This window comes from Anguilla anguilla, chromosome 19 (genome assembly GCF_013347855.1).
Source record: "Anguilla anguilla isolate fAngAng1 chromosome 19, fAngAng1.pri, whole genome shotgun sequence".
Taxonomy (NCBI): Eukaryota; Metazoa; Chordata; class Actinopteri; order Anguilliformes; family Anguillidae; genus Anguilla; species Anguilla anguilla.
Genome location: NC_049219.1, coordinates 10,522,776 through 10,549,962, shown reverse-complemented (window position 1 = coordinate 10,549,962; position 27,187 = coordinate 10,522,776). Strand labels below are relative to the sequence as shown.

The following is a 27,187-nucleotide window of genomic DNA, read 5'->3' as shown; positions in this document are numbered from 1 at the left end:
CAAGGCCTCTTCCCCCACCCCCACCCGCCCACCCCGACTTCAGCCCCTGCCCCGCCCCACCCCCGCCCCCCCCCCCCGCCTCCCCCCTCCATCCCGAGTCCCGGTTCCTTCGCTTGGATGTATGGATGTCCTTGGTTTCGCTGAAAACCTTATTTTTCTGCGTATTATTATTATTATTTTTTTCCTGTCAAAATGGAAAGTGCGCAGGGCGACGGACGTGGTCCCCTGCTCAGCAGCTTCAGAAATGTCCGGTTTTATTCCGCGTGTCACGTCCACGCTCACCTCCTAAAAACGAGGTGCGGCGGGGCGCAACTTTTTTTTTTTTCTTTTTCCCAAAATAGAAGTCATATATATATATAATATATACACATTCGTACATACATATCTTTATTCGTGTGATGTCCAAAAATTCAAAAAATGTACACGTTTATTACAAAATCGTAACAAAGACTGGACAGTGTTTTCCGCTCGTTCTGGAACGATGAAGATCAGTAAGAACTCGAACTCGCCACACCCCAGAGGAGATTGTCCAACGGGTTTGCGAGAACGTTCACTAAAACAGTCTCAGATTGATTTATTGTAGCTTTAAAAAAAAAAAAAAAAAAAAAAAAAAAAAAAAAGCCTCAGGTAAATGCCCGTCGCTAAGCGACTGGTTGAAGTGGGCGTGGTGGGAAACGGAAGGGGGCGGGGATATGTTAAACAGGGGGGAGGGGTTAAAAGCGTAAATTCAAGTACAGGCTCTCGGCTCTCCAAACAAAGTATGTCTTCACATAAAAAATACACAAACATTTTGTCTGTTTTTTTTTGTTAAATACCAAACAGGGCCCAGACGAAACGTGGCATTTTCTCCCGTTTCACCCTTCCTTCTCCCTCCACGCCATCACGGATCTGCCGGTGCGCTTTCTTTCCCTCCAGCTGTTAACGCGCAGCTTTCGAAGCTTCGGACGGAGGGGGAAAAAACCAAAAAAAAAAACGGAAAATCGAGCACGCTTCTGGCTTTTGTTTCCAACGAGACGGGCATTTGCTAAAGAGAGGCGTAAACGAAAAATCATACCCTGGCTCAAACAAAAACAAAAACAAAAACAAAAAAAACGGAACGGAAAAAAAAAACAAACAAACAAACAAACAAAAAAAATAATAAACCGGTAGAAACAAAAAAATAAAAAAATAAAAAAAAGGAATAAACGCTGTGTGTTTTGGGCAGCACATAATTCGCTAGGCCGGGCCCCGGAATGCCGAGCCCTCGGCCCCCGGGTTAGTTGCCAGAACGCCTCAGTTGTCGTGTCGACCGGTTTGGGTGAGCGACGCCCCCGAGGCGGCCGCACCCCCGCGGTCAGGGTGGGGTGGGGGGGGGATCGCCTCAGAAGGCCTGCTGGGCCGGGTTGTAGTTGAAGGTGGACGGCACGTGAGGCCTCTCTTCCAGCTTTTCGTACTCCAGGTGAAACTCCTGAAAAGGGCCAAACAAGACCACAGCGGTGGGGGAGCGGCACGGGCAAACGAAACAACGGCCAAGAAAAACAAAGGAAGAGAAAAGTATTTGCGCGTGCAAACATGCGCGCACACGCACACACACACACACACACACACAAACACACACACACACACAAATGCATACACACACGCATGCACGCGCATACGCGCACACACACACACACAGACGCACACACACACACACACAGACACACACAAGCGCACACACAGACGCACACACACACACACACACACACAAAGCGGGATATGGGGGAATATGAAAGAGCTCCAGGGCATGTCTGCCGCAAAGATATTTTAGTGTATAAAAGGTAGAAGATACTCAAGTCAATACCTTTACCTTGGCTACCTTTCTCCAGTTAAGACAGTCGAAGAAGTAGTACGTCCCCCTCTCGTAGGTGTTGGTCTTTAATGTGGGGTCCATGCCTGGCGCCCGCGTGATCCATACCCGCTCCTCTTTGTGGTACCTCCAGTCCCGGTTGAAACTTTAAAAAAAAAAAAAAAAAGACAAAACAGGAAGAGTTGGAAACGGCCTTTTCGTTACGTTCGAAGCGCGGTCGGGCGGTCCTGCTCCTGTGGTTCTACCACTAGCGGAGAGTCAGCCATTCGCCAGTCTGGTCAGCTGTTCCTCAAGAGCCGCTTGAAACTAACCAATAACAGGCACATTAATAACAGCCATAATAACCAGGAAGTCCGACTAATATAACGTCAATACAGCAATACACGAGAGTAAATGGAAAAATGCTATTCAGGTTCATAAGACAGTTGGAGGATATATCTTATGCCATGTGAGGAAAGGTACTCAGCAAGAGCCCCACAGAAGAGGCTGATATCTTTACCCCCGGCGTCCAGAAGAGGGCGCCCCAGACGAGTGTTTATTTTTTGTAAAACTAGATGGAGGTATGCACACGCAGCAGCAGCAATAAGAGTCTGAGGGTGGGTGAGAAGGGGGTGGAAGTCCAGGTCACAGAGCGTCACCAGACCCTGAAGACCCAGACCCAGACCTAGATAATCCATCCAGTGAAACCGCATGTAAATAGCAGTGTATGACTGGACAAGGTGGGGCTTAACCCCACAGTCATGGAGCCCTAGCTTACGGCCTCATAGGGCTGTGCTCTGTGAGTAAAGCTGTGCTATGCTACAGAGCTCCCACACGCCGATGAACCCCAATATCTGTGTGCCTGTTCGGTTTAGAGGGTGTCGCGGGGCGGGGGTAAGGGGTGCGGGGGAGAGACGAGCGGGGCGGGGGGAAGGGGTGCGGGGGAGAGACGAGCGGGGCGGGGGGAAGGGGTGCGGGGGAGAGACGAGCGGGGCGGGGGGAAGGGGTGCGGGGGAGAGACGAGCGGGGCGGGGGGGAAGGGGTGCGGGGGAGAGACGAGCGGGGCGGGGGGAAGGGGTGCGGGGGAGAGACGAGCGGGGCGGGGGGAAGGGGTGCGGGGGAGAGACGAGCGGGGCGGGGGGAAGGGGTGCGGGGGAGAGACGAGCGGGGCGGGGGGAAGGGGTGCGGGGGAGAGACGAGCGGGGCGGGGGGAAGGGGTGCGGGGGAGAGACGAGCGGGGCGGGGGGAAGGGGTGCGGGGGAGAGACGAGCGGGGCGGGGGGAAGGGGTGCGGGGGAGAGACGAGCGGGGCGGGGGGAAGGGGTGCGGGGGAGAGACGAGCGGGGCGGGGGGAAGGGGTGCGGGGGAGAGACGAGCGGGGCGGGGGGAAGGGGTGCGGGGGAGAGACGAGCGGGGCGGGGGGAAGGGGTGCGGGGGAGAGACGAGCGGGGCGGGGGGAAGGGGTGCGGGGGAGAGACGAGCGGGGCGGGGGGAAGGGGTGCGGGGGAGAGACGAGCGGGGCGGGGGGAAGGGGTGCGGGGGAGAGACGAGCGGGGCGGGGGGAAGGGGTGCGGGGGAGAGACGAGCGGGGCGGGGGGAAGGGGTGCGGGGGAGAGACGAGCGGGGCGGGGGGAAGGGGTGCGGGGGAGAGACGAGCGGGGCGGGGGGAAGGGGTGCGGGGGAGAGACGAGCGGGGCGGGGGGAAGGGGTGCGGGGGAGAGACGAGCGGGGCGGGGGGAAGGGGTGCGGGGGAGAGACGAGCGGGGCGGGGGGAAGGGGTGCGGGGGAGAGACGAGCGGGGCGGGGGGAAGGGGTGCGGGGGAGAGACGAGCGGGGCGGGGGGAAGGGGTGCGGGGGAGAGACGAGCGGGGCGGGGGGAAGGGGTGCGGGGGAGAGACGAGCGGGGCGGGGGGAAGGGGGGCGGGGGAGAGACGAGCGGGGCGGGGGGAAGGGGTGCGGGGGAGAGACGAGCGGGGCGGGGGGAAGGGGTGCGGGGGAGAGACGAGCGGGGCGGGTCGGTCATACGTACAGCTCCACTGCCGCTAGCAGCTGTAGCAGGTCCCCCCCGTTCATGTAGTACAGGTAGAACAGCAGGTCTTCACCGTACCGGGACAGCTTAATGGCAGCCAGCTGCGGGGGGGGGGGGGGGGGGGGGGGCACACACAGGGGGGGGAGGGGGTTAACCAGCGGCCTGTTCAACAGCCCACACTCTCTCACACTCGCACCATCACAACCCCAAACCTAACCCCAACTACTGCACAACACTACTGCAGGGAGGGGTTAGGGTTAGAGTCTGACATATACACAACACACACTACTTATGATTTATTCTGGGCCTAGTGAGGCTTTATCCACAAAACAAGAGGTTATGATGCTCAGGAAATGCTCAGAAAATCAGTATTAGATTGCCATAAATAAGTTTAAAATCACACCCATAACTAATAACATGTACAATTAATCCAATTATACATAAGAATATATTCCCAATGAGCACGCGATGTTGCTACCATGTAGTGGCAGTGCTATAACATTGGCAGAACGTTCCACTAACATTGTGAGAACATTTTGTGTTAGCTGGGTTAATAATGTGACTGTGTGCTGAACTGACACAGGTAAAGCCTAAGTAAAGCAGCAGGCAGGATGGCCGGGGCGATGGCTTACCTTGTCCCTTATGTGAATGTTGGTTAAATACTCGGATGGAACGTGAAAGTCTGAAAGAGAAGGGGGGAGGGGACACGATTCAGGAGTCATTTTGGAAGGAGGGGGGGTCTGTGTTCCACTTCCTGCGGGGCAAGGCACTCACCAATGTCCTGAGGTCGACAGGGTGCTGACGCCCAGGGAGACGCAAATTTGGGGTACAGGTTTCTGTTTGGGGGGAACAAACGCAAAACACAAAAAGAGAAAAGTTAAGAACGCACGGACTGGGTGCAAACTTGGAGAAGAGCTCTGCAGTGTGTGTGTGTGTGTGTGCATATGCGTAATTTCCCCATCGTCATTTACACTGCAAAAACATCTTTATAATTTGCTTTGGACAAAAGCATCCACCAAATGTACACAAGTGAACGTGTTTTCAACTGAGAGGGTAGAGAGTACTCCAAGGTTGATGGACTCTTGGGCCGGCACCCAAAAGTGGCCACGTGTGTCATTTGCTGAGAGGAAATAAATAGCCTGTTTAGTTTACTGAACGGAAGTCTTAATTAGGCTATAAAGAAAAACGGTGTTCTCAACGTGTCCGACAGTGAATTGGAAACATCCGTTTCTTCTCCCATCCCAATATCGATCCTCTCACGCACTCAATAAGCAGTGAGCAAGTGCAAGGCTCTCCCCACCTCCACCCTTTCTCTCCCCCCGTAAACTCAATAGCAGCTTCAATCGCTTTGGGAGTCAGTTCCAATTCCCTGCATTCCTTCTCATTGCATTCCAATCTTGAAGCCACTGAACTGGAAACTTCCAGCCCTAAACGAAAACCTCTTCCCTCCAAAACTGCCTCGACTGTATACGGTGTCAACAGTGAGCTGCTCAGTAGAATGTGTAGTGGTTGTTTCTTGGTGTCAAACATAAAATTGAAAGAATCTGCTTCATACTTTAATCCTGAGGGCCTGCTAGGAGACACGACTCACGACTCACGAGTCAACTGAACACCGACCCACTGAGCACTGAGACGGGACTTACTCTGGAGAGTTGAGGTTGAGTCCTAGTGTCGTCAAGTCGCTGCCTAACGCCAGATGCACCATCCCAGGGTCTGTCTCCGCCGCCCGGATGAAGGTTAGCAACCCGATCATCCCGAACTGGTCTGTTACCATCCCGGAGGGGATGTTCGTCACTCGGCCTGCGGGGGGTGGGGGGGGGGTCACAGTTAGGGGAGCGGATATGTCATCGTCTCCCCTCCGGCTTTTTATAAACAACCAATCATGGATCAGCTGTGACCTTTATAAAACGTGGGACGTAGCAACAAGGAGCTCCCTGATTGGGCGGTTGCAGCATGTGAGCGGTGACAGAGCTAGAACAGAGCTTGCGATTGGATCGCCTCGGCGGTCCCTCGGAGTGTGATTGGTGGGGCGGGCTCACCGTCGGGTAAGACCTGGATCCCTTTCTTCTGCTGGTTGTTGTTCTGCGCCGTCGAGCTCTTGTCCCCGGGGAACTTGGGCCCGTCCGTGCTGGACGAACTCTTGCCCGTCGAGTTCAAATTCTGAGGGGAGGGGAGAGAGGGGAACGGAACGCCACCTTATTCCAAAAATTCAACATAGCCAGTCGTTCCAGATACCTGAGTTTGCAGGAGCACCTGTCTTCAAACCCAATATAATAATCGGTCCAGATGAAAGAACTCTCAAAGTACTATTACAAGTAAATTCACCTAGCATTTAATACGATAACACAAGTTTTTTGTTTATCCTGCAGTGCAAGGGGTGGGGCTCAGGACGAGTTGGGTGCCCAAAAGGGGGCGGGGCCTGATTCAGGTCAGGGCGGGGCGGGGCGGGGCCGAGGGCACACTCACGGACTTGCTGTCGTCGTTGCTCGACGTGGGGTCCTTGTAGTTGGGGCCGGGCAGCGCGGGGAAGTCCTCGTTGTGGATGGAGAAGTCCTGGGACTGCTCCGTCGACGGCTTGGTGACCATCCCGACTGCGAACGCGACCACAGGCCTTCGGTTAAACCCACCCTGAGCTCAAACGAGTCACCGGACTCACCACTGCAGCGCCCCAAACAGGCAGAACGCCTGCGGTCACTGCTCTACGTCTGCGCACTGAATTGCCTGGTTACGCTTAAAGCTGTTTGGGCACGCGTCGTACCCTTGCAGTAAACACCCAAGGACTCTGTAAAAGAGCATGGTCTAATGGTCTACACAAGTCAGGTCAAATCTTCAATTAAGGAGAATTAAGAGCTGGAATTGATCGATTCCAGCCCCAACAAAGCAGCACCTCATTCGACAACTAGCTACCTCATCGAGCTGCGAATTAGAACCAGGTGCACTAAATTAGGGTTTGGAGTGAAAGCCTACAGGATGGTAGGTCTGCAGGAACAGAGTGGGGAACCACAGCTCTTTAACAGCTGAGATGGGGGGGGGGGGGGGAGGATTTGAGGGTCGTACCGTAGGGGGCCCTCCCTGCCAGCGGGTTGAGCAGCGGCGTGGGGTTGCCGCTTCCTTCCCTCCGACTCCGGTCCGCCAGCGCCGGGAAGTCGGAGAGATCCAGCCCCGTCACGTTTTCGCTCCCGTCTGAAACGGCACCGCGACCGCAGCACGGTCACAAAAAACGGTCACATACCCACACCACTATAGATGGCACTATAACCATAGATATGTGGAGTAAGCTTGCTGTAGATGGTGCTATAACCACAGATATGTCCAGTGGGATTGCTGTAAATGGTGCTATAACCATGGATACGTTCAGTAAGGTTGCTGTAAATGGTGCCATAACCATAGATATGTGCTGTAAGGTTGCTGTAGATGGTGCCATAACCATAGATATGTGTAGTAAGGCTGCTGTAGATGGTGCTATGACTATAGATATGTGCAGTAAGGCTGCTGTAGACAGTGCTATGACCATAGATATGTGCAGTAAGGCTGCTGTAGACAGTGCTATGACCATAGATATGTGCAGTAAGGCTGCTGTAGACAGTGCTATAACCATAGATATGTGCAGTAAGGCTGCTGTAGATGGTGCTATGACCATAGATATTAGCTGCAGGATCCCAGTGATTAATCCTACAGAGCTGCAGTATCTAAAGGGCAAATGTTACAACAGGTAAACACTAAAGAGGGCCGCTGACCTGTTCCGTTGAAGATGTTGCTCGATAGCGAGTTCATCCCGAAGGCCTGATTCCGGTTCATTCCAAACCCGGACATACTGCGAGGACAACACAGGGGAGGAAGCTAACGTCAGACCTGCGAAGCTAGGGGGCGACGGTGAGCTCTGAGGGGGGGGGGGGGGGGGGGGGGCTAAGGGGAGGGGGGTCTCTGCACACCTCGTTAAAAAGCATGGGAAATGAGCCGTGCGAGCGCCGCGGCAGCTAGCCTTCCCCCTCAACTCCCAATTACACGCCAGGGAGAGAAGATCAAAGCAGAGAGGAGAGGTCCTTCAGAACGCACACTATTCATGATTCAGGACTGTGTTCAGGCCACTGAGCACACCCACAGAGAGAGAGACTCAAACACACATTACAGAGAGGGGGGGGGGCAGAGAGGAGAGAGAGGGGGAAGAGAGCGAGAGAGGAGAGAGAGATAGAAAGGAGAGAAGGGGGAGAGAGGGGAGAGAGAGAGTGAGAGAGAGAGAAAGGAGAGAAGGGGGAGAGAGGGGAGAGAGAGAGAGAGAGAGCTTGCTGGCGCTTCACTCTTCAAACTTCATACGGGACGTCTGTGCCCTCTTCCCCTGCCTCCTCAAGCATCCCGTGGTCACCCCACCCGTAACGAGAGGTACACCCCCAGGGACAGGGGCGCACATGAAGACCCTCGTTGGGTTTTAAAAATAAAGACACCCACAAATCTCCTACGGCGCGTGTGCAGCACACAAACCCCCTTACCCAGGGAAATTTAATAGAGCTGACATTTGACAGTATTATCCATTTACATACGCGGGTATTTACAGTGTAACAAATCCCACTTATGCTTTAGACAACCAATGGGTTTAAATATCACCAGAGCTCAGATACATCAAATAATTACTTTACAAACAAACAGGCATTGACATTTCACATATTACATTAACAATTAAAAACATGACAAACTGCAATTAATTAAATTGTTACAATTAATGAAATAGCATTCAATGGCAAAAGAGAAGCACTATGGTTGGGACTCAAACTTCCTGCTACCAAGTCCCAGTCCCTACCCACAATGCACTGCACACTGTACAGAGTAATGACATCGCTCCTAAGCAAATCTAGAAGGTTCCAGACAAAGAGATAAACACACCTGCAATAGGTACAGGTGCAAAATTTGCTGCACCTGTTGAATATATTTCAATTCTAATTACGTCTAAAGAATGAGAACCTGGAATGACTCAGCAGCCAGGCTACCGTGGCAACGATACCCAAGACTAACCAGATGGTCCGCTCTGCATTCTTAACAGCGAAAGCTTTGGCAGTCGAAAGTGTAACGCTCAACTATCATGTGTGAATGTGTATGATTGGGCGTGGCCAAAGACGGCATTAACTCCAGAGGATGTTCTGCCCGTGAGCACGGCCCTTCATGAATATTCATAAGCGGTGCCGTGCAGTGACTAGGGGAAAGAGGCGGAGCCTGCGGGCCGAGGGGAGGCGGAGCGTGCGGGCCGAGGGGAGGCGGAGCGTGCGGGCCGAGGGGAGGCGGAGCGTGCGGGCCGAGGGGAGGCGGAGCCTGCGGGCCGAGGGGAGGCGGAGCCTGCGGGCCGAGGGGAGGCGGAGCGTGCGGGCCGAGGGGAGGCGGAGCGTGCGGGCCGAGGGGAGGCGGAGCGTGCGGGCCGAGGGGAGGCGGAGCCTGCGGGCCGAGGGGAGGCGGAGCGTGCGTACCTGTTGATGGTGAAGGGCTGTCGGGACGGCTGCTGCTTGGGCATGCAGATGATGCTGGGGGAGCTCCGGCTGGGGCTGCCCAGGCCCGAGCCGCTCAGGCTGTTGGTCCGGCTGCCCATCCCCAAACCCTGCCCCACCTGGGAGTGGTTCATCATGTTCCTCGTGTTTATGGGCAGGATCCCCCTGCGGGGCGGGGCGGGGCGGGACGGGGGGGCACACTGTTAACCCCCTCCTGTCCTCTCATTTTACAAACACTTTTATTTTCTGAGCTAAACCTGAAAAGTTCAGCATTTTTTTCTAATGGGACTGGAAGAGTTGAAATAACTAGGGGCGAAGATGAAGACATTTAGCAATAAAGAACTGCCAACGAGCTACAATCCCACAATTCACTGCACCGACGCTGTGGCTACAACAAGTAAAAAACAAGAAATCCTTTCTCACTAAATGCTAGCACGTGAACTCTTTAAACATAAAATATTAATCGCCGTGCAGCATCACAGGAGCGTAAAATGGCAGGTTTCAAGAACAGAGGCTTCCACACGCATTTCTAGCGCCAGAAGAGATGGGACGGGCTGCATTTGAGTACCATGACAACAGAGAGAAGGCCTGTCAGCCAATGGAGGCATGCGTGTCAGAAGCTTCATTGCTTCTGTGATTCCGGCTGAACTTCATAACGAGACAGCGCGCCTCCAAATTCTCACAAGTTTTAATTGGTCCGCTCGTTTCACAATATAAAAAAATAAAAAATAAAAACAGTCCTCCCTGAAAATTTTAGGACCCATTTCAAAACGCTCTGACTGCAGTTATAAACTCATAGTCCCACAAACAGAACGACAGAGCAGCCTATTCCAAAATGAGTTCACAGCACAGAAAGAAAGGAGTGAGTTTTTTTTTTTATTTGTTGTGCCACAGCGTCGGTGCAGTGAATTGTGGGATTGTAGCTTGTTGTCGGTTCTTTATTGTTAAATGTCTCTCTTTTTCCCCCTCAAAAAGTCCAGGACCAGACAACATCTGTGGCCAGGTACCAAGTGGGTACCAGAGCAACTCTGCAACATCTTTCATTTTATTCTTATGAAATCTCTGCAGCTACGATTTTAGGCCAGGAGCTCTCACATCTTTAATTACAAAGTGCTTTGAAAACTTAATTAAAAAATGGGTTTTGTAGCAGGTGGAGAAATCACTAGAGCCCTTGCAGTCTGCATACGGGGGGGGGGGGGGGGCAGAGGTGTGGAGGACACCACCCTTACCTTACTTACACACACACCAGGCATTTATTCACAGATTGTTCTCGGGCTTTTAACACTGCCCAGCCCACACTCTGCTCTGTCAACTTTCAAATCACTTGTTTAAATGTGATCCACGCTCCATTCACGAGCACGTCCTCAGCCACATTGTGATGGAAGAGGTTCCCACCCACGGGACAGACAGAGGATGCCCTGTTCGGCAGGCCGAATGGAGACACCCGATACGGCGAGCTGTGACGGGCGGGGCAGAGGGGGGCGGGGCCTACCTGCTGGGCGAGGGCGGCGTGTGGAGCGACATGGTGGGCACGCCCGTGGTGGGGGTGACGTGGCTCGGCAGCTGGCTGCCCTGCGTCAGGCTGCGGTTTAGCTGGGGGTTGTTGTTGCTCATGCCCCGCATGGGAAAGCCTAGCGCGCCTGAGAGAGAGAGAGAGAGAGGGAGGGAGGGAGAGAAAGAGAGGGAGGGAGAGAGAGGGAGAGACTTTCAGAGAGGCGGCAGGATGGAGTTTTTACAAACTTCTGAATTTTTTTTTAAACTTTCATCAGGAGCGACCGCAGTCACACAGCACTCTGAAACTTTTGAAAATATGACACCTCTGAGCCTGGTGTCGGCCAAGTCACAGTCCTAAACGTGAACATATTTCAATACTCTTTCCCCAAAATGTTCCCAGAAGCGCTTGCTTTCGACAGAGTCTGATTAAAGTGGCAGGTAGTGGCGAAGGTCTATGGGCAGCTCTGTTGAACAGTCAGGCTGAGAGCAGAGGTGGCTAACGCTAATCCTGAAGATCTGCGGGGTCTGCTGGTTCGAGCGCCCTAGCGCTTGGCTCATCCCACACAGCAGCTGAGTACACAAGTTAGCTCACCTCACCTGGTTTTCCATGGGTCTGAACCACCAACGGTGATTTTACGGAAAAACAAAAAAAACCACCAGACACCCTGGCTCCCCCACGACCGGCCACAGCCGCCTTTGACCGGTCAGGGAGCCGGAACATTCCGCGTGTTCGGAGAAAGGGCAGAGCGGAGCCTTCCCTCGCTAACGCTTCCCTACGTCTAACACTCGCTTACGCTCTCTCCGTTCGCTGAGCTAACCTCGTCTTCCGAGAACGGCCTATTCTGAACGACAGAAGCCATCGTCGGGGCAGAGAGAGTGCTCGGGGTTACTCTCATCTGCCGCTGACGCTTTTCTCCCCACACGCGAATACGTCTGAAGAGCTCTACCTGGCCAGATGCCGCTGTTCTTCATCGCACAGTCGTTTCCTTGCGCTAGGCGAAAAAAAATGGAAAAAAAAGATAAGTACAGTTTTCTGAATAAACAATTTTGCTCAATTTTAAAAGCACCTCCTTGAAATACATTTTGGTATGAGTGGAAAATATGAATGAATGTGAAGACCTGGCCTCGCTGCAGTACTTTTCAGACGCTACAAGCGCAAGGAAGCATTTAACTGCTGACCCCAGATCAGGCGACGCCGTCCTAGGAGGGGACAAGCGCATAGGCACCCATGCTCCTGAACAACTGATCCAGGATCAGCTACCAAAACACAGTTTGTTCCCTAAATCATTTTAAACGGGGGGGGGGGGGGGGGCAGTACTCATGCATTCTAAGTGCTGACACAGGGACAGGCACGGGGCTTACTTTGTGGTCCGTATAAACTTGCGCCGAGCTGGGACAACTGATTGGACGACGATGGTGATGGAGACGCCAACATCTGCAGGGGAAAGCGAAGGAAAGGAACGAGAGTGGAGAGAGGGAGGGAGGGAGGGAGGGAGAGAAAGACAGGGCGAGAGAGTGAGTTCAGTTTTAAAAATAACTTTACTGGGCAATGTTCATCATCCGTGTAACCGCAGGAGCGACGCAGGAATCTTAGTCGACTGCACAAAAACACAACCTCCACAGAGTCACTTCCTGTAGGAGGGGGGCAGAAGGCATCCTTCACACCTCACATCTTTAAAGAGAGAGAGAGAGAGAGAGAGAGAGAGGGAGGGAGAGAGAGAGAGAGAGAGAGAGAGGGAGGGAGAGAGAGAGAGGGAGGGAGGGAGAGTGAGAGAGAGCGTGAGTGTATGACACAGACAGGTTTTAACGGGAAGGAGACCGCACGACCACATGACCAGCTGAGGAGAGACCCAAAGGCTTCTGGGTATCCCCCCTCCCCCCCCAAAAAAAAGTCCCATCTGACCAAATCACAAAACTTCCCCTTTTTGCCCCAGTGCTATAATAAGTGGTTTTACTACATCTCTTAGTGTAATTATTACCTTTGTTCACTGTGCCCACACCTCTACTCAGTTCGGACAGCCTGTTATTTTAAGGGCTGAGGCAGGGGGTGTCGGAGCGGACGCAGCTCGGGCGAGAGCAGAACTGACCCGAGTCCAGTCACGCCGCGGCGCTCCAAACAGGACCGGTTACCGCGTTCAGCCATTACGCAAGCGCCCGATTCATGCCCCGCCCACGCCCCGCGCGGACACGCGCCAGCCAAACAAGAGCAGGAGCCGTGGCTTTTGATTACAATGGTTAAGCTGGCGAAACTAGCGCCGTCTACACCAGTTCTCTCAGCGCGGCTGAAGGGGCTATTCATGTTCCGGGGCTTGGCTCCAGTACAGTACCCATGGTGAGTGGGAAAAATCACCTGCATTTAAAAAAAAAAAAAAAAAAAAAAAAAAAAAAAAAAAAAAAAAAAAACACTATTACATTCCCATTAGGGCATCTCTCTCACCTCTCACCTCTCACCTCTCACCTCTCACCCCCCACTCCCCGCCCCCCGCCCCCCACCCCACACAGAAACGTCAGCACAGCCCTGCAACACCAGGTCATGTGATGCGGTCTACTGTTAAAAGCGGGCGAGGGGCCTACACATGCAGAGAACCTGACAGTACGGAAAGCAGGTATGTCGCCTAAATGCCGTCACCTACACAGCAAGCGCGTTACACATCCGACCTGCAAACTGAGAACCAGCGTTCTCACACTTTAATGTCTCTGTTTAAAACAGAGCTGGGCTTTAGCCGTCTATAAATACATCCGGCTTTTAAGCACAGGCATGAGAACAGACTCCAGAGGCGTGGGTAGGAATCCCTGGATTACTTTCCAGCTCTTCGGTTCTCTCTCGATGTACAGGCCCTGGACGCCCAGCATGGCCTGTTACCCTAGGCATTTCCTGCCCCATTGTCTTGTGGGTAAGCTGAGACAGAGCAGGCCGTCTGCGAGCAGCGGCTAGAGTAGAGGAACGCGTCGGGACGGACAGGAAGTGACACGTCCCTGTAAGTGAGAGGAGTGCCGCTCGCTGCTCTGATCACGGGACAGGGATTGGCAGCGAAGAGTGACGGAAGGTACCGCTTCCTGTTGGGAGATTCCACTCAACCTGGGAGGAGGGGGGGGCTGCTTCACTCAGAGTGTACTCCTTCAGAGAACAGAAGAGCGTAAGGGGCAAACCCCCCCGTTTACACATACTGATGGTATGTCCCTTTGACAGCAGTGGGCAGTATTGATAGGGTGACAGCACTTGTCAGGAATTATGGGGGGTGTGGGGTAGAGCGTAACTACACCCAGCCAAAACAAATGGGTACGCGGTCATGAAGCCTGACTTCATTCAGTGGGGCTGAATGGTCCCCTCTGTTAGGGAGCCCAGCACAGCAGGCAGTGAATGCAGTCCTCTGTGGCTCCCACTCACGGGCCGTCTGCAGGCTCTACCGCCATCACCGCCATTCCTCACACCCCCACCAGCACAGCCCTGACCTCTGACCCCCGGCTGGGAGGTGGGCGAGCAACACCGAGAGACATGAGAGGCGGGGGAGGGAGAGAGAGACAGAGAGAGAGTTTTGATGTCCGTTAATAAACCAAGAACTCACAAGCAAAATCTACACAAAAACACAGGAGAGGGAGAGAGAGAGAGAGGAGAGAGGGAGAGGGAGAGAGAGAGAGGGAGAGAGAGAGAGAGAGAGAGAAGGGGATACCCGAGGCTGTTGTTATTGGCAGGTCCCCAAACTGAGGCTCCATTATTCCAGCATGTGTGAGTTTGATGAGCCTCCAGCTCTTTCCCCAGGAATGGACACAGTCATGACCTCTGAACACTACCCAGAATTCTCTCTCTCCTTCTCTCCCTCTCTCAGTCCCCCTATCTTTCTCCCTCTCTCTCTCAGACTCAGACTCTCTCTCTCAGGCCACTGCTGGACTGTCAGTCAGAGAGCGGTGGGGGGGGGTGTGGATGCTGATGAATAAGCGTAGACTCGGGATCGATACGGACTCTTTCTGCAGGACTCCTGCAGGGAACGGGGCCACTTCCAACTGCACTCAACATCCGCCCCCCCGCCCGCCAGACGTCCCAGGCTGCCAGAGTCTGGGCCAGCCCTTCCTATCAGACTCCCCGAGTCAACTTCCTGTTCGGATGCCAGGCTGAGCAGAGCTGTGACACACACCGCTCAGACTGTAAACATTCACGGGCAAATCCAGCCCACTTTCCCCGTTACACTCCACCTTCAGTTCCTGCAGCGGAGACGCGTTCCAGCGTACAACGACCAAAACGCTCGAGACCAAAACACCCTGAGAGCGGGGTTAGGAACACACCCCAGGGCCAGGACTGAGCCGCTTAGCCATCAGCGAGCTCTCCTGATGGCCACTTCTGCACAACGCAGGGCTGTGACTTTGAAGCCCATCATCTGCAAAGTCAATTAATCCGGCCTGTTTGAGTGCCAGCGAGCACGGCTTATTAATCCAGATTTATTACCAGAGGAGTGAATCCAGGCTTATTAATCCAGATTTATGACCAGAGGAGGGAATCCAGGCAATCACTCAAGTCAACAGCGTCACATAAAACTCTGGTTTGACCAAGTCCAGCCGAAGACCTCGCCACAGTTAATCACATCCTACATTTTGAAAGTGTTTGCGTGACTAAGTTCAGAAACATTTTGACTGACGGCCGACAGCATTCAGCACAGTTAGCTTTTTCTTGGCAGAAACGTGATATGCAACTTTTATGAAAATAATAAAATTTAAGTGACTTGACAGCCCTGTTCTATGGTACAATACAATTTATGACATATAAACAGTTTAAACACACTGCCTCAGAGATCTACCCTAACAAAAACACCTTCAATGAGAAAAGGTTCTCTAAATAATTCTGCAGAGAACAGCCTTCACATTTCAGTTCACCATGCAAGCCAGTGACCGTCAACCCTGGTCCTGTAGAGCCCCAGGGTCTGCTGGATTCCATGTCAATCAGCACTTAACTGGCCAATTAAAGCAGCCGATTCCACGGTTGACCCAGCCCACCTGGATTGACCAGAAGGGCTTCTGGAACGACCAGGAGGGATTCCGGAATGACCAGGAGGGATTCCGGAATGACCAGGAGGGCTTCCGGAATGACCAGGAGGGATTCCGGAATGACCAGGAGGGATTCCGGAATGACCAGGAGGGCTTCCGGAATGACCAGGAGGGATTCCGGAATGACCAGGAGGGATTCCGGAATGACCAGGAGGGCTTCCGGAATGACCAGGAGGCATTCCGGAGTGGCAAGAGAGCCAAACAGAGCGGGGAAAAGGATTGGAACACGCTGGCACTTACGTCTTTGTCTGATCGATGTGGGAACATCGATGGCTGGTAGTACATGCTTTCATCAGAGTAGTCACTTTCGACCCCCTCTACAAACTTCTTTCTTGTAGCACTAAACATGCTGTTTGTCACCTGCAAGGAGAAAGGGAGAGGGGTTTTAAATGAGCTATCACCCCCCCCACAGAGACACCACACCCCCCACACTACCACACACACCCCCAGGATTATCAAACTCATTTCTACAGATTACCAGTTCTCAGAGGGGGGGGGGTGACGCAAGGTCACATGGGGGGTAACCGGTGGGAGGGATGCATTACAGTGGCACACCCATGGGGGTGCCACAATCAGCCAGCATGCAACCAATCCGTGCACAGCCCTTGCCTCCGAGGCTCCGCCCCCCTCACATGCCGACGGCAAAGCTAGGCTGCACACGCTTCTCGCCGGCGTGGAACTGAGCCAGTTACAGAAACTCGTTACCTGCAATTTATTCGCCGCACACATGCAAAGAAAGTGTTCTACCTACACTCCACAAGCCTGATGAATCCCTCCAACAAGGAGTAGAGCTCCACTTTCCCTTTTAACTGAGAGAAGAACAGAATGACAGGGAACGAACGCCCGTTCTCTCACTGGGAACGCAGATTTAACGTCTGTACCTTATAGAGAATGAAACAGGTGATGGTAGTTCTCTCACAGTGATGTTCATGCAGGCACATACAGGGAGCTCAGCACAGAGAGATAAAAGCTTCAAAGGGTCTACCAGCCCCCTCCCCCACAGACCGCACTAGGAAGACAGGTGCCATCCGCTCATTTACACTCGTCTGTCTAGTCAAAACAGCAGCTGCGAACGTAGCACGATTTAGCACGTTGTCCAGGTCTGCTTTAGCGAGTGGGAAAACGAGGCCTTGAGGACGGAAACAGGGCCGCGTCCGTACCTTCAGCGCGAGCCGCGAACGCAGCGCATCTTTCAAAGGGACGCGCGGGGCGCGCCGGCAGAAAGGCCTCCCGCGGGTGAAGAGCGCGCCCCCCTGATTCGACGCGAACGCTGGCAGCGCCCCCCCCCCCTTCCCAATCAGGTGCGATTACATACAATAATGTGAAAGCTCCGTTATGAATAGACCAGATGCACCGTGCTTACCATCTTTCAAAAAGAAAAAAAGTCATTTGAGGTGAAAAGCTTCCTGGCTTACCTTCCTGGCTTTCTGGAGGTTTGGGTTTTCAGTGACAGTCTGGGTCTTAGCGGGTTTAGCGGGTTTAGCGGGTTAGCAGAGCGGCTCGAAGTCGCGGCGGAGTACGACAGCGCAGCGCGCCAGCGAGCGTGAAGTCTGCCCCGGGCACGGAACCCGACGCCAACACTTCCAGGGGATTAAATCAGGGCTGACTAAGTGCAGGGGGTTGTGGGTGCTCTCCCGGAGCTGATGGGGCTGTGGGTGGAACGCTGAGGCTGCACTCAGGTACACTCGCACACCCACTCAAGCGGATGCTCCGCTCTGCTCCGCTCATTCAGGCGACCAATCCCGGCCCCCGCAGAGCCACAGGGTCCACTGCCGTACGCCTTCACACAAAAAAGCCCCCCCCCCCGTTTAGACCCAACAACCCAGCGGAGTTGGGTTATCTGCGTAATGACTGAGTGAGTAGAAACAGCGTGCCCAGCGGCTGCCCTGTAGCGCTGGGCCGATCGTACGGAAACCCGATCGTCCACATTACAGCGAGCAGTCGAGGGCGCGTACTCGTGCGCCATTATCTTTTCCAAGAAGCTGCGACGTGGTGCCAAGAAGTCACAATGCGAAAACCGCCAAACCACAAGGGAAACACCTCAAAGACAGGGCAAGCGCAACAGAACCCAGAGCCCAAAGCGCTTAGAGCAGGGGGGGTTTCAACCTCTTATGATCCAGGGGCCCCCACCCTGGCTGAACGGCATCCAGGGGACCTCCCATCAAAACACACACTACATAAAATGTAAAAAAAAAAAAAAAAAAAAGGGGGGGGGGGGTATATTTCTGCATATGCCAGCTGGCCAGTGACCCCCTACAGTACCTTCAAGGCCCTCCAGGGGCCCCCCTATTGGACCCCCTCATGAACACCCAGGGACACAGATCAAAGATGACCGCACACATCATCACGACCAGCAGGAACAGCACCCCCATAAAATGTAACTTATCCGGCAAACCATGACCAGACCTCCATGGCTCAGCGTCTTCAGTGACTGAGCTGGCAGATACCGCTCAGTCACCAGAGGCCCCCTGTCTAGTTTCGGTCTCACGGCTGGGCGGTGGGGGGGGGGCCACACAAAGGACGTCTGCGAGGGCGAGAGAGCGCGAGAAGAGGGGCCGAAGCGAAGCGTGAAAACGAAACCGCGCGGTGAGAACGGGAGCAAGCCAGCGCAAACGAGAACAGGAGCCGCTGCGCGTACGATATTCATCGCTCTCTGCTCTGCGTCGCTCGCGCGGAGCGCTTTATCACCGCTGCTAAAGGCAAATGCATCTTTTTTTACAGACCGCAATCTGAGACGCGCGAGTCAAAACAGCAGCAGCCTGAAATACATACATTTTAAAGACACATTTTCACGCAAAACAGGCACCATTTTAACTTTCTAACCATATAACCATTACGCCGCTTCAACTGCCTAACTCTCCATTTATCTGGGAGATCAAAGCGGGGAGGGAGTGCAAGCACAGCCAATTAAATTTAAGGAGGATTGCACAGCCAATTAGATTTAAGGATGACTGCACAGCCAATTAGATTTAAGGAGGAGGATTAGGCACGCAGTTCTGGAGGAATGTGGCCAGGTTTAACAGCCCTTCTCATAGGTGTCATGAGGTCTCTAAAGGCCAGGCCTCATTGGACGCGTTCAACCAGACAGCAGGAGGCGGGGTCAGGTGACGCTGGAGAGGTCCCTCTCCTGCCGCGGCCGGGCGGTCTCTAAGGGGGGGGCGGGGAGGGGTTTAGGCGGGGAGACGGATGGCGGTGTCACGCTCCTCCTCCCGCTCCTCTCCGTCTCTCGGGCGGCGGCGGCGGCGCGGCGGCCCTTCCTGACAGCCGCTCGCATCGTAGCGCTCCAGCGCTGCTATGAATAAGCGCCGCCGCCACTCGGCCCGCCGGGCGGCTAATTAACTCCTCACCGCCGCGCTGGAGGAGGGAGCGGCTCATTAAACCAGAGTAAACGGGGAGCCGCGTGGCGGGACGGCAGCTAGCCGAATCGCGCCGTGATAACCCCGCCGCCCTGACACGCTCACGCGCTCGCTTCAGCCGCCAAACTGAAGACCTGGGGTGGTTTTTTTGGGGGGGTGGGGGGGGCAGGGGGGCGGTTGGGTGTGAGGGTTTGTGTCCACGGCACCCTTTCCTTTTGGAGGGTCTGGGAGTGCAGGCTGGGCTGGGCAGGGGGGGCTGGGCTGACGAGGGAGAAGGGGGCGGTGCCTCGCAGATACAAGCTCATGCATATTCATGAGCGAAACTGCTCGGACTGAAACCGAAACGAAGTCACTTTATTCTGTAGGATGGTGAAAACATCACATGATCCTGCCTCTTTCTCTGACGACAATGAATATAATAAACGCACGGCTAAACTTATATAAATGCATAATAACAATAATTATTATTATTATTATCAGTAGTATTAACAGCTTATTATTAAATGGAAAAGAGGCTGATGATGTGATTGCAGCTTCAAATAGCAGCTTTGTCCAGCTGAAGCGTTCAACACCCAACACATGTGAAAAGAATGCCTGCTCTGAAAAACAGGAAGCTGTTCAGGTTTCAGTCACTCTAACGCCATCACATCCTGTCATTACCAAGACTGCCCTGGAACTGGAACATAACACACACATACACACACGCATATGCACACATACCCACACACATGCATATGCATGCACACACGCACACACATACACGCATATGCACACACATACCCACACACACATGCATATGTACGCACACACACACACACATACATGCACACACACGCACAAACACACACACACACACAAATATGCATGCACATACACACACGCACATACGCACATACACACTCACTAACATAGGTTGCAAGCAAAAGAACACTCAGGCACTCTGTGTGTGTGTGTGTGTGTGCGCGCACAGTGTTATTTGAGATTATTTGTAAAAGCTTGGCAGCTTTTCCCCCAAAAGCATCTGCATTTAGATTTTGGTCCATTATGCCATCGTTGTTTAATTCCACAGAGAGTAGCTGCCATTAACAATCAAACCACAAGAATAAGTAAAATTACTGTTAACTGTTACTTAATTCAACAGATTTTCTTATTTTTTGCGTATCTGTAGACAACTAATATAGTAGCTAACTATCCAAGCTATCTAAGAACAGAGCTCATTTTAATGTACCGCTGATTTCTAATAAAAACTTTGAGCAAAGTGCTATGGAAAGCATAAGGCGTTCTGATATTAAATATTTTTAAAAAAGGACTCGAGATATGGCACTCCAATGTCTAACAAACAGGCTAGGAATAGTATTAATTTCCCATCATACTTTTAAAAACGCACTTCCATCAAAGGCATTCACCTTTGCTGATCACAGATAATTGTGTTCAATCCATCCACCCCCCTCAATGAAGCCAATGAGCACTGGATATTAGCGTAAGCAATTCTCTATGCCCAAGGACACGGCCAATCAGCTCTTAGGGGCGGGACCACAGGAGCGGGTAATGCCCCGGGCAGCTTGGTGAAGACAGATTTCTCAGTTTTTAATCCCGGAGTTTACGACGGCAATCGTACATAACAGCTCCCCAACGCTCTGAGCGCACACACACCTGCGTTTATTAATCCGAGATTCCAAATCCTTTGCGTGCGATCTAGGATTCCGCGCTCGTGAGAGTAACTCACTGCAAAAATGAGTTTCCCCATAAATGCCCCGTAATCAATACTATAAAACCAGAGGAACAATAAAACGCCTCCTCTCCCCCACAGCAGCAGCAGCAGCAGCAGCAGCAGCTACACTGGTCAACCGAGCCCCCACCGGCACTAGAGTTTAATAGCCACCCCATCGCAGGGCGTTGCCGTTACTCAGACGATAGTTCCGTTTGTCTCACTGGCTAATCAGCGGCTAGGCAATCAATACGCTCCAGCGCAAACGTTTGGGAATTTACAGTCACTCTGAGGTACGCAATAAATCCAAGTAACCTGCTCTTAAGAACGTCCTAAACAAAGAGAAATGCTGAGAAAGAGAAAGTGAGAGAGACAGGCAGAGAGAGAGAGAGAGAGACAGGCAGAGAGAGAGAGAGAGAGAGAGAGAGAGAGAGAGAGATCTTCCAGCCAATCAGCAACCAATGGTACAATACTCAATAACCAATCACGCAAAAAAACTAAACTAGCTAGTTCGACTCGGAACGATACGCCGACATCCGATAATCAGCCAGCTTTTGCAGAGCACCCGACCTGAACAGCCTAAATCGAGCAGGAGAACGTCAGCAACCCATTTAGCGTTTTAATAACTGCACATCGACACTGAGGGCAATGTAAAGCACGATTTGATCGGACCGAGCCATTACAAAACTGCGTTAGACAGACATTATCTTTATCTCACCAATCTCACCAAGGTTCTTCCTGCAGCTGTAATGAGTGTGATCACAGCCCCTTCGCCACCTCGTACATGTGACACTTCTTCAAGGCCAAACGAGATGAGGGACAGCTGCGTTGGGCACTGATGTAATGTTCTGCCACAGCAGAATCAAAACTGCCAGTTCCAATCACTGCTTTTTTTTTATTGTTGGGTCACTTTTGCACCTCTTACATTGTCATCGTCTGCATTCGGTTTTCACTGCTGACATTACATGTTCACCCCTTTAAGGCGCAAGGTCACTAATATGCGATTAGAATGTTCGTAGCGGAACATGCTAGCGCTGATGTAACAATCACTGCTGGTAACTGAAAGCAACAGTTCTAGAACACTTAAGACTTTCTGAAGATTCTGAAGAAAAAAAAAGCCCTACACTTCAAAGGGCTAAGAAGTGGCTTTCATAAGGAGCAGCAAGCTCCTTTCAGACAGTGCTCATGTGTGCTGGAGTAATCTGTATACACAAATGCATAAATGCATGTGAACACTAATGAGAAATAAAAGGCCAGGGTCCTATTTACGGGGCTCATAAAGGTCACAGCTAAAAGAGACTGAGGGAAGGAATCAAGGATTAGGCCACTTCAAAGTGTCAGTATTTACCAGGGACAGAGACACAGGTGCATCTTCCAAAAAACTAGAATTTCTGGCACACAGGAAATGACTGCAGGCAGAAAATAAGATCAAACACCTAGCTACAAAGATGTAATAACAATGTGACAATAATATAAAAGCTATCAATCTGAATCCTGCTGGACATAATATGGTTTAACTAATTAATAATAATGCTACAATACAAGTACCCACAATCTAAACCCTGTTGAGAAGAACAATAACAATGTAATAACAGCGCTATCAATCCAAACCATGCTGAGCACAATAAGGTATAACAATGTAATAACAGTGCTATGAGTGTTCTCAATCAAACTCCTGTCGTTAAAAAATGTATAACAACGTAATAACAACACTACAGCAATGTACATGCTCTCAATCTTGACCCTGCTGAGAAAAATAATGCATAACAACGTAATAAGCATCGCAGGAACCTACTTTTCTGGCTGGAGACTGGGATAGGGCTGAACATGCACGTATCAAAGCCAAGATGATCAAAAGCCCGGAACACAAAAGCATCAAATAAAAGGGAGGTCAAAGGGCACGAGGGCACCGTAAGCTCAGCTGAGGGAGATCTATACGCTTTTTTTGGGAACAAAAGGCTGAAGATCGCTAACGCTAACGGGCTAAGCTGGGAGAGACAATACCCAAAGACCACAGAGCCGAACAAAGAGTTTGGACTCGGATCGTATGGGCACATAAAGGAGAGCTACGGAGATGACTGTCTCTGGCTGCGGTGGAAATGCGAGCACAGAAGCCTTATGAGACAATAAGGATGCAGCTAAATCACCTGCCAAACCAAATACTGTTGTTCTACTTGCTTAAAAGTTTGATAGTTATTTGAATTAAGTTGATCCTTGGCCAAAACTGAGCAGGATGTTGAGACAGTTTGATGCTACTTTTTTTAGCATACCATTAGTCAACAGCATGAGTGCATCATCCGGTCAGGTCAGGAAGGCGGTAGTCCCCAGCCTCCCCAGCCCCCCCCCCCCCCCCCCCCCCCCCCCCCCCCCACCCCAGTACACCGGCTGAGAGGCAGCGGTGTAGTATAATGTCTAAGGAACTGGGCTTATAACCTATAGGGTTTCAGGTTCGATTTCCAGGTAGGACACTTCAATTTTAGCACCTTAACCATAACAGCTGAAAGGACACCATGTGAAAAATGTGGAAGTGTAAGTCACTGTGGGTAACAGTGCCTGCTAAATGGCGATAATGATCGTAAGGGCGCATGGGTGTGGCGACGGTACGGCCGGCTACGCCATCTTCAGCACCAGCCGGCCAGCGTCAGGGTTCACTGCCAGACCGCGAGTTGCACACACACACACACACACACACACACACACACACGCGCACACACACTCTCACTCAGCTGCTCTGTCTCTCACACCTCCCATCGTTCCGCAGTGAGATCCCAGCTCAGTCACAACTGCACGGTCGTGCAATGCTTCAACAACACTTGTGAAACGCCGTCAAGACAAAAGGAGGCCAGTGTCCATTTCTCTCAGTTGCGGAAGGGCTATAACTTCAAACAACGGACTTAGCAAGTGCTTTCTCTGGAGCTGTACCGTATGCAGAAAATCCTCGCTGTTCAAGAGCTGAATGGAAACCAGGGTGTTCTCCCAGATTAAGACAACGGCAAGATAACCCACATATTCATATTCTTAATTTCTTTTACATTTTTAAATGAATGCACCACATTTGAAAGACCAGAATAACAGTTCAACCTTCTAATTCAACCCAACAAAATGCAATACGGTGTCACTTTCTTTCTCCAGCTTTGCATGAGCTATGTTTTTTCAAAATAAGTGTTCAAATAAATATTAACCTCGTCAAGAAAATGAACCATCAACTCACCATGTTAAATGGAAAAAGGACCAAAGCAGAAAATTAAACATTTATGGTTGTTGCCATCATATTCCAACTAAGGCAGTGCTACAATCAATTTCTACAATGCTGCCTTTTACTTATAAACGCACCGTCGGGGCTCTCAATCGCCAAATGCGCGTGCACAGCATCTTCCACAATTATTCATTGTACCAGCACTTCACGTATCTCAGAATGTGCTATCAATAAAGTTACGTCAAGCAGCGCACAAATCCCAGTGCAGCTTCTGAGCCTGATCAAGGCTATGAAAAAGATGACAGCGGGACGTCTGCTGACGTGAAATTATTCTAGCACGCTGGGAATGAGCCGTCTCGCTTCAGAAAGAAAGAGCTGTTTGAAATCCTCAACGTTCCCTTATCTGAACCGTTAATCTGAGAACTGAACCATCTCCGCGGATGCACTTGATACTGATTCAATCCCTACCTCTACTAAAAACCATGGGCTCTGATGGAAGGAGGTGGCACATGAAAAAATGTATTACAACGGGATAATTCAAAAAGTGCATTAAACGGGTCTCTTTCTCTTGATATGAATATCTCCTTAAAAACTAAAAATATGCATAATGCAAAATGTCGCAATGCTTTAACCTTAACTAATCCAAACGGTAGCCAGCACATTAGTGTATCCTAAGTCAATTGTTCCTTATAAAGAATATGCTTAAAACAAACTTCACCAGGTAAATTTGAGGCTGTCAAACTTGGCATCATGAATTATCACCTAAATTATCTACGGAACAACTGCAGATTTAAAATAATCTATAAATTAGATACAGAATTCTTTTTTGCACAACTGAATTAATCATTTCAGTATTAAAACTCCAGCTACTGTACTGCATCCTGAAAGCCGTCATGCCGTGGACCTTTGTTTATTTACAATCGCACTGTCCCTTACTGAGCCAGCACTACCAAGCTAAGATAGCACAACAGCTATCGAAAGTACGGCCAATGAACGCATCTTAATCATATGCCGAGAGAGTGAGATATTCGCCGATATACCATTATGCATACAATAAATAGTGCCTTGATGTTTATTATACACATAACGTTACGTTAATATGTGGCTCGTCATCGTTAATGCCGAAGACCTTGCATGCACAGCAGTCTAAAACAAGGGATAAAAGTTAATACGATGCAGAAACAACTATCATGCGTAAGCGGTCGAATAACTAAATAGTTAACGTTATGCACCTCTTGATAAACTATACAGATGTTAGCTAGCTTTAAAACTGCAAATCAACTTTGGGCAAGTTATCCTCCACAATCTATTTCGACATACGGCCAGTTCTAATATGCGGATTAGCCAACGTTCGCTAGCGGGCGAACTAAATCTATAGACTACACTTCTGGCGATGCAATGCAAGAACAAACGTTTTAGTTATTAATTACTGATCACCACACAGCAAGCTAAACTTTGCACAACAATAAAAACCATATAGTTAGCTAGCTAATGATTCCAAAACTATTTAGCTAGCGCAATTTCACATTACACAAGTAACCCAGATTAGCTATCTACATGCAGATACCATAACATCATAACAACAATGCTAACAGACTGGCTTCATAAACACAGCACAAGAGCCTGAACGGTATACCATGTTGGAAAATTAATAGCTTGCTAGCCATCTTAAATCATGGGATGGTTCACATATAACGTTGGCTAGCGCGCTATGCATCTTGCTAACGTTAGAGATAGCCAACTGTTCAAGCTAGCGAGCTAGCAAACAAGTGCAAGTTATATTTTTGTCTGCTTCTATCAAGCAAGACAACATTAGCTAAAATTATTTCAGCTCCGGACTTTGCAAGTTAATAGTGTGTAGCAGACAGCGTTAGCTGACGGGCTGCTGTGAGAGAGGGGAGCAGAGAAGGGATGGGAGCTGGTTCTGTGTATATCGGGCCTGCTCAGCCTCCTCCTCTCCTCAGTCCGTCCCCTCGGTTTAGAGCCCCAGACAAAAACCACAAGCGATAAAGAAACCGTGCGGACTGAGCCCCGTTGACCGACCCAAATCCCCTCGAAACGGCATTGCCGTGTTCCGAAAGGATTCTGGGTCAAAATACAACTGTTCCGTGGTCGACCGAGCAGGATATATGCTGGAAAATAACTGAGAAAAATACTCACCGCATTAATTTCTCTTCTCCTCGTAGATCCAAGATGGCTGCGTGTTCTACAAACGGGAATTATGGGTAAAAGCAGCCTTTAGCCTCTGACCTCCCTGCCACCTGAGTCCGAACCCAAACCCACCTCCAGCACAGGATGGTCCGGTTCTGTACCGCTGGAGACGGGATGGGAAATTGCACAGTAAAGACAGTCTGTGGTACTAGGGTAAAAGGGACGGCTTGCAAATGTATAGACTTCTGGAATTCAGAGTGCTTTCCGCTTGAATGAGCAGCGTAGAGTATTCTGTTACTTGAACAGCGAAACCGAAAGTGGGACAGACAGAATCTTGTGCTTTCGATTCAGTTCTGACAACATTGAAAAACATCGCAAGTATTTTGTGCGGTTTAATGTTATTTTAGCACATATTTTCTTTCTATATGTATACATTTATTCAGTGGATCAAATGTATTGGGAGGATGTTTTGATGCTGCAACCGGCACAACTGTCAGTGATTCTGTCAGCAAATTTCATTTCCAAACCTGGTCAAGAAAAACCCTACCTCAATACATACTGTTCAGGATTGCAATTGCTTTAGTCTTTGTCAGCTTGTTGGCCATACATTTTGCGTGTATCTCCTCGTGGCATGCCTTTATTTTTGCTCTGTAAAGGTAGCCTACTTCGCTACATACTTGAATAATTTATGTTTGACATATTTTGACATCCATTGGGGTTCACGTGTATTTTTATTTTGAAACTTAACTGTTATCCTTCAATTACTACAATAATTGCAAAACATATCCAACATTTTTAATGTTTAGCTGTAAGGTGTATAATTGTGAATGTTATTACATACACATTGATAAGAAACTAATGCAAACTAATAGATTGCCAAAATGGAGAATTTTTTTTTCAGTTTCAAAGTTTGGATTAGAAGTAAACAGATTTTTAATT

General features: G+C 50.9%; 1 protein-coding gene across 2 annotated transcripts; it reads right to left on the bottom strand.

Annotated features, from left to right (window-relative positions):
• Window positions 1–374: 374 nt before the first annotated feature.
• On the bottom strand, window positions 375–26,511 carry LOC118219384 (CCR4-NOT transcription complex subunit 2-like). Of its 2 annotated transcripts, none has more exons than XM_035402525.1 (16): window positions 26,258–26,511; window positions 16,078–16,197; window positions 12,163–12,235; window positions 11,748–11,792; window positions 10,799–10,946; window positions 9,289–9,471; window positions 7,573–7,649; window positions 6,893–7,018; window positions 6,302–6,426; window positions 5,875–5,995; window positions 5,479–5,635; window positions 4,610–4,671; window positions 4,468–4,517; window positions 3,836–3,936; window positions 1,823–1,973; window positions 375–1,447 (listed from the first exon to the last, which is right to left on the bottom strand). In XM_035402525.1, exons 2-16 carry the CDS (start codon window positions 16,183–16,185, stop codon window positions 1,361–1,363), a joined length of 1,614 nt encoding a protein of 537 aa, XP_035258416.1. In that variant the 5' UTR covers window positions 16,186–16,197; window positions 26,258–26,511; the 3' UTR covers window positions 375–1,360. The 2 variants fall into 2 exon arrangements, with proteins under 2 accessions (XP_035258416.1, XP_035258417.1); XM_035402526.1 differs by having other exon boundaries at window positions 1,829–1,973; window positions 26,258–26,509.
• Between the last annotated feature and the right edge of the window lie 676 nt (window positions 26,512–27,187).

Excerpts from the sequence above, each read along its gene's own strand:
- LOC118219384 (XM_035402525.1), bottom strand. The coding sequence starts at position 16,185 with ATGTTTAGTGCTACAAGAAAGAAGTTTGTAGAGGGGGTCGAAAGTGAC. Across the intron at positions 11,793-12,162 it reads AAGTTTATACGGACCACAAA|CGCAAGGAAACGACTGTGCG; the intron begins GTAAGCCCCGTG and ends TTTTTCGCCTAG. Across the intron at positions 5,636-5,874 it reads GATCCAGGTCTTACCCGACG|GCCGAGTGACGAACATCCCC; the intron begins GTGAGCCCGCCC and ends CACCCCCCGCAG.